Source organism: Callithrix jacchus, chromosome 5 (assembly GCF_049354715.1).
Source record: "Callithrix jacchus isolate 240 chromosome 5, calJac240_pri, whole genome shotgun sequence".
In the NCBI taxonomy this organism is placed as follows: Eukaryota; Metazoa; Chordata; class Mammalia; order Primates; family Cebidae; genus Callithrix; species Callithrix jacchus.
The window spans coordinates 129204070-129211544 of NC_133506.1; the positions used below are offsets into that span (position 1 = coordinate 129204070).

The 7475-nt window shown below is 43.1% G+C and overlaps 1 protein-coding gene across 3 annotated transcripts in view; it reads right to left on the reverse strand.

Annotated features, from left to right (window-relative positions):
• The window catches only part of VCF1 (VCP nuclear cofactor family member 1), an 18653-nt gene extending 11216 nt beyond the window's left edge, over window positions 1-7437 (reverse strand). For 2 of the 3 annotated variants that reach the window (XM_002748693.7, XM_078374535.1), the window contains exons 1-2: window positions 7187-7437; window positions 2865-2964 (exon numbers count right to left, since the gene is read on the reverse strand). In XM_002748693.7, the coding sequence (XP_002748739.1) occupies window positions 2865-2964; window positions 7187-7407 (321 nt within the window). In that variant the 5' untranslated portion in view covers window positions 7408-7437. Of the gene's footprint in view, window positions 1-2864; window positions 2965-4911; window positions 4956-7186 lie in introns of those variants that run through there. The other variant, XM_017972784.4, reaches the window with a different exon arrangement.
• Window positions 7438-7475: the final 38 nt, after the last annotated feature.

Below are 7475 nucleotides of genomic sequence, written 5' to 3' on the forward strand. Positions count from 1 at the left end.
AGGGAAGAAGAGAGGGAAGGGAAGGAAAAGAGAGAAGGGAGAGAAAAGAGGGAAGTGGGGAGGGAGGGAAGGAGGGAGGGAGAGAAGGAGGAAGGAAGAAAGGAAATTCTAGTCACGAATGGTAGCTCAAGTCTGTAATCCCAGCATTTTGAGGAGGCTGAGGTGAGAGGATCACTTGAGCCCAGGAGTTCACAACCAGCCTGGGCAATATAATGAGAAATTGTTGTCTCTACAACTACAACAACAGTCCTTAAAAAGTTAACCCAGTGTGGTGGCATGTTCCAGCTTCTTAGGAGCTGAGGTGGGAGTATTGCTTGAGCCTGGGAGGTAGAGGTTGCAGTGAGCTGAGATCATGCCACTGCACTCCAGCCTGGGTGACAGAGCTTATTCATTCAGGTGTTTCAGGAAAAACAGAAGAAATGGTTTCTCTTGCATAACTTAGTTTCAAGGACACTGACCTCATGGCCCTACCTCAGAATTAAAAGAAAACATTTTCATTAGTAAACTTATTAATACAATATTTTACTGTCTAAATTATTTAAAAAATTATAATGTTTTATTTTCCCTTTTATATACAATCATGGAAAAGCAGCCAAATGCCCCTAAACTTGATTTTTTGCTGCTACAAACATAATCATTTACTCCAGTAGTGAAAACTTAATTATCTGGGGCTTAGCTTTCCATTTTAAAAAATTTTCCCTCTGCCTTTTGCTTCTCCAGCTGTCTCATCATTCACTTGTCCTTGTTACTTGTTAATGCCACCACCAGGAAGCACAGCACAGCAGGCTGTTCTGGTCAACGTTCAGCAAGCTAGGCTGAAACCAATGATTGTAACACCCCAATAGGTGATCTACCTGTGAGTTCAGATAGAAACTACCAGTAATGAACTTAAATTATAACGAAGACAAGGCCATCCTTCTTCTGATAATGATTACAGAGTGGCTCAGCAACTGAATTTCTTTGGACAAGTAAGGACAAGCTATAGAACCCAAGAGGCTGAGTAACAAGATGCCATTTTCTTCTGTGAGACCAATGCATAGATTTCAGAAAGAGAGTAAAGGTCATTTTGTACCAAAAAAATCCCAAAAAATTAAAAAAAAAAAACTAACACTATTATATCCACCTTACTTAAGAGATCATAAAATTTTTAAAAGGATGATAATTTCTTTCTTTTTTTAACCAAGAGATAAAAGCAAGAAAAAGTTGACAATTTCTATTGCTGTTCTCAGGCATCAAAACTGGCAGATACAGAAAAAAACGTTAATACAGAGAATTAGACCTACCATACCATGGACTGAAATGAACATCATGTAGCAGGACTTACATACAGACACAGGTAAAGAAGTACTGATGCCAACACCATGAGAGTAATCTCTGCACACTCGTTTAATGAACAGTCTTATAATTCAAAAGAATGGAAACTCAATCAGTATTATAGGGTTTTATCATTAGATATTCACGTCAGCCTCTAATCTCATTTTCTTTCATCCCTGAGATTCCCCAACTATTACATTGAACAAAAGCAATTACCTTTTTGATAATCATTTTTTAAAAAGAAAAGAAAAAAGCAAATATAAAAATATATATATACATACATTAATATTTTTTTTTCCTAGACAAAGTCTTGCTCTGTCGCCTAGGCTGGAGTGCAGTGGCACCATCTAGGCTCACCACAACTTCCGCCTCCTGGGTTCAAGAGAGTCTCCTGCCTCAGCCTCCTAAGTAGCTGGGATTACAGGTACGCACCATCACACCCAGCGAATATTCTGTGATTTTAGTAGAGACAGGGTTTCACCATGTTGGCCAGGCTGGTCTCAAACTCCTGACTTCATGATCTACCCCACTCAGTCGCCCAAAGTGCGAGGATTACAGGCATGAGCCACTGCAACCAGCCAGAAAAATATTTAAGGAGGAAAAACAGCTATAGAAACTCAGGTCTCCACACAGGATTCTACTCTGCACTTGCTCATTGTCTCTGAATGAATGTTACCTACATCAAAGTCCTGGAATGTTCCCCTTTGGGGGAGCTACTTTCAATTGCTGGCAAGGAAAGACTGGATATAGGTCAAATCCTATTAGCAGGAACTAATGAAAGTACAAATTATTTGAGTGTGTGAGAATTCTGCTGTGAGTGATGAGGCGAGGGCTAGGACTCTTTGTTGTTGAGGCTTTTCTCTTAGTGTGACAACTGTTAAGGGTCAAAATCTTTAAGTGCGTGACTTAATAGCAGCATTCCTTTATAGCGCTTCCCCTTCCCCAGCATACAGCAGCCTTCCAATCGCACAGGAAAGTTATCCTCAGTCTGCACAAAGAAGCACTCTTTCAGGAAATCAAAAACTGTAAAAAAGTTCAGGAAAACCCAACTCTCCTTCCCATCACCATGGGAGCTCTTTTCAGAACAAAGTAACGAAAAGTTAAAACTCTGAAAAATGGGATTTTGCATACAAATACCTGACACATTTTGCATGCCTAAAATTTTTCTTAAAAGGCATTTGAATCAAAGCAACAAAATATGTTTATCTTAAGGACGGACAATTAATCGTTTATAAACCATCAGAAAGTAAGTTGGCTGCTGAAATACAAAACAGGGAGTTCAAACATAGGCTTTCAAAGGGCCACAAAATTTCTAACAAATACAAATTAGTGTGTCCATGTATGAGTATGTGCAGATATATACTGTTTTGCTGGGGAGAGGGTATACAGCCTCCTCAAAGGGGCCCTGATTTAGAAAAAGCAAGGTTAAACAACTGTAATCAAGTAAGGTCATTTTCAATTATTCTTTAAGTAATTTTAATTACACAGCAGATACTGGGTTATTTAACTCAAGCAGTGAAAACAATACACTATGAGAGCACACCTCCTACCTCTGTGTCCCATGAATCCTGAAAGACAGGGTTTCTGCTACTCCTTTTGGTCTGGGGGGGAAGATGGTTGTCTTCTTCATTGCCATTCCTTCTCCTTTTCCTGAAATTAGATCACAAGGAGAAAAAAAAAATCCAAATAACTGATGTTTTGGACATTTGAACTGCAAACCATGACAACATATAAATCTGCCCTCTCCCCTGAGAAAATATAATTCACCATATGATTATCCCAATAGGTTATAAGCTGGAAGTACACCACCACTGGACACTAAGTGCAAAAATGTAAGACAACAGCAGTAAGGTCAAGCTTAAATCAGTAAAACTAACTTCTAAAAAGAAGCTTAACAATTTAAAATGTCTGTTGGGACTAAAATAAGAACAGGAAGAGGTTAATGACTAAGCTTCCAACCTCTACCTAATTAAGGTTTTCTTCTTTCTGCACTCCCGGAAGTTAAGAGTTACCTATTGTACTCCCTTCCATGTGACAACATCTGAAATACTTTGTTGTGGCTGCCTTTGCCTATTTGCCCTGAAAATCTTTATAAAGGCACCTCCTGGTCACATTAACCTGATTATTCTGGCAACAGTAGCTAGTATTATGATACAACAATGACTTTACTAGATTGTTACTAAGCATAAGCTGCTTAAAATGTCCAGGTTTAGAGAAAAATCACACATCTTTCTTAGGCATGTGTTCTCGGATGTGCAAGAAGGACCAAATTTGCATGTACTCTATGGAAGAATTATGTGCTGTCAAAATGATTTCTGAACCCATTAGAAAACAGAAATAAAGTAGGTATAATTTTAAGTCAAATTGCCTGGAACTGTACTGTCCAATGTTGTAGCCACATATGGTTATTTACATTGAAATTAACCTAAAATTAACCATCCAGTTCCTAGGTCACAGCAGCCCTGTTTGTAGTGCTCAGTGGCCACATGTAGCTCGTGGCTACTGCACCTTCCAGCACACATAGAGGACATGGCCATCACTGCAGCACGTTCTGCCGAGCAGCACAGGCTAGAGGTCTGTATGTACACAGCAGCAGCATCTATTACAAAACCCTTAAAGTTTTCACTTTCTATAGTTAAGAGACAAAAGGCTAGTATGGACACACAGCTTTTGGAAAGCATTTAAATTTGGAGGATATAGTGTCTTCTATATAATTATATACTTTCTATGTGAGTAGGGCGGCTTACAGTGGCAGGCCTTTAGGTTTTGAGTTGAGGTCTGAATATTGGAGAAACTCAATGATCATCCTGAGCTCAATTCTCTGTACTTTGCAACATTCTGAATAGGTCTAACTTTAATAATGAGTATGGATCCCAGCTTCAGTTTGGAATAATAAAGAGTGAGTGTGTGGTTCTGATAAAGCTTCAGCCATTCTGCAGTGGGCTACATAATTTACCTCATTCTAAGAGATCATTTCTGCTCCCTACCTTTCTCTTAGATCAGATCTTAGCTGCACATTACTTTAAAGTAGTTGGAGGTTAAAAAAAAAATAGATGAATACCAGGTTTTAATAATCATTAAATGGATGTGCTTTTATCATACATTTGAACCAAGAAACTGCTAATTTCATCCTAATATGATCAGAGAATTTTCATGTGAGTGTTCTGCAGAGGCAAAGCAATGTCTGCTGGCAGGCCAGTTGACACCCAAAGAGAAACTCATTGAGTAAGCAGCAGCTGCTGGTCCCCAAACACTCATTTTATCAGCATGCCAACAGCTGATTAGGCCTTTGGGCTGCTGAGTCACTCTAATGAAACTTATGAGCCTGATCAAAATTTGCCATCTCCTCATTTATAATGGGGGATAGATCTTCCCAGGGACAATACTATGAATGTCAAGGAGGTTGCATGGCAGGCAGAAGGAGGGTAAGAACAAAAAAGATGAGCTGGTTTTGTGGATTTCAACTAATTTCTGGGAGAGTCACATGAAATATCCCTGCCTTGTAAGTTACTTGATCTCTCAAGGTACTAGAATAATCTCTTCAGCCTATTGGTGGCCTTCTCCTTTGGATGGTACCAGATTAAGAATAAGTCCTACCTGTTCTTCATTTGCCTTTTTCTAGGCTCTTAACAGATCTCATTCTTGAAACATTCTTCTTTCAATAATGGTGTTAACAAGTGGCAAGATCACAGCTTCATGCTCAACCCTATCAGTTCAATCAATCAGATTTCAGTTTTTGGCATTAATGCCACAGACCAGATTATAATTTTAACAGGTACCCCTAATGGTTATATTCTCTCCTAACCATGTAGGTGCAAATTACGGGTTAGCATCTGTTAGTTATAAAGATGGTTGATTCCATCACATTGCATTATTTCATTTCTCTCCAGCCTTCCTGTCATCTCCTAGAGACTGGGCCTAGAAGTAATCTTAAGATGAAAACTAGTAGTTTTCAAACTTTATTTTAAAAAGCAATAGAACTCATTTTTTTTCTTACTGTAAAGAGTACTCTCTACATAAAGAGACAAAGGATCTGTTAAAGTAGGGACTCCCAGTTGGGTGAGGTGGCTCACACCCATAATCCCAGTACTTTGGGAGGCTGAGGCGAGTAGTAGGTCCCTTGAGCCCAGGAGTTTAAGATAGCCTGGGCAATACCGGGAACCCCATCTCTACAAAAAATACCAAGAGTTCAAGATAGCCTGGGCAATACGGGGAACCCCATCTCTACAAAAAATACAAAGATTAGCTGGGTGTGGTAGCTCACGCCTGTGGTCCAGCTACTCAGGAGGCTGAAGTGTGAGGATCACCTGAGACTGGGGAGGCTGAGGCTGCAGTGAGGCATGATCGGGCCACTGTACTCCAGCCTGGTCGACAGAGTAAGACTCTGTCAATCAATCAACCAATCAATAAACAGGGACTCCCTCACCACACATCTACGTCTCTGTGGCTATCTAATCTACTGTAGGACAGCCTGAAAAACCACAATCTTTTTTTTGTGTGACTTGAGTTTCGTTCTTATTGCCCAGGCTGGAGTGGAGTGGTGCAATCTCAGCTCACTGCAACCTCTGCCCTCTGGATTCAAGTGATTCTCCGGTCTCAGCCTCCCGTGTAGCTGGGATTACAGGTCCACCACCACACCCTGCTAATTTTTGTGTTTTTAGAAGAGATGGGGTTTCACCATGTTGACCAGGCTGGTCTTGAACTCCTGACCTCGTGATCCACCTGCCTTGGCCTCCAAAAGTGCTACAATTACAGGCGTGAGCCACTGCGCCCGGCCGCTCAGGATACTTTTCAGAACTTCAATCCCATGAAATAACTAATTTAGAGAAGGATCCTTGTGGAAAGACCGTAACATGAAGAGCCGATGAAAACATGAAACATTAAAAGATCCAGCAGTAATCTACCAAGGCAATCCTATGACACATCTTTATTCACTTAAACCCGAGACCATTATGGAATAAAGGAAGGAGGAGTGAACCTGTAGGACCCAGGTAAATCAAATGATCTCTCTAAATCCGTTTCTTCATTCAGAAAAATGAGCGTGTTCGGACTTCATTCAGAGGTAACCCTTCCCAACTTTCTCCTCCACACATTCTTGCAGAGGAAATTAAAAACGAGAAAAAAAAATCAAGAAATCCCAACTTAGTCCGTACACTAGTAATGTCATGCACAGAACCTCTAAATTAAGACCCGGGTTCCGAGGCCAGCCAGGCTCCCTTGGGAAGGTAGCGAGTGCATCGCGATGAAATCCTACCTCCCGCCTTCGGAGTCAAACGGCCCCGCATCCAAACAGTTTAGAATCCCGCCTGTTTTAAATGCTACAGTCTAGAGAGGCTCCACAACCCACCTCAGGCATCTGCCCTTCTGTGTTCACAACCGTCCAGAGCACAAGTTATTCGGTCTAACCTAATCCTTCCCTGCCGAGGAGTTAAACCCAACCTTTCTTTCTGACCTTGGGGAGCCGGCAGCTCCCCGCCCGGTGCCCTCCCAAAAGCCTTAGGGGGCTCCCTCTCCAAGATCAGACGTTTCTCCCATCCCCCCACTCTCCTAAATATAGGACAGGGAAGCTTTAGGGCCACCATCTCTCTTCCGGGACCGATCACTTTTCGTTCCAAATAGGAAAAGATGGAGGGGGGGGAGATGGAAGGGCGGGAGACCTGGACCCCGTAGAGTCACCTTCCAGCTACCCACAGGAACCAAGCAGCATCTGATCACTCGCGCATCCCTCTCCCCTCCTCCCCCGGCCCGCAGTGCGCCCCACAGAAAGCCCCGCCGGATCCACCCTTACTCCGACCCCCATTTCGCGCACCCCCTCAGCTCCATTTCCCAGATCCTCAGGCAACGAGTGGAAAGGGGGTCCCTTCCCTCTCACCTGGGACGGAGGCGCTCACTCATGGCAGCTGGCGAAGGGAAGCTAAGCCGCGCCGCTCCGCGAGAAGAGGGAACAGAAGGGGTTGTGTTTTCGCGGCCGCCACGCCCACCCCCTCGGGCCTTGGCTCTCGCAGCCGCTCGGGTGGACGCAGCCGGCGGTGAGTACCCCTCAGTCGGACCTGTACCACCGCTACTTCCGGCGTCTGCTCCGCGCCCCCCCATGTCGCCGCCGCCGTGGTACCGCCCTCTCGCGGCTGCGCAGTGGCGCGATCCCAGCCGCGCCGACCGGT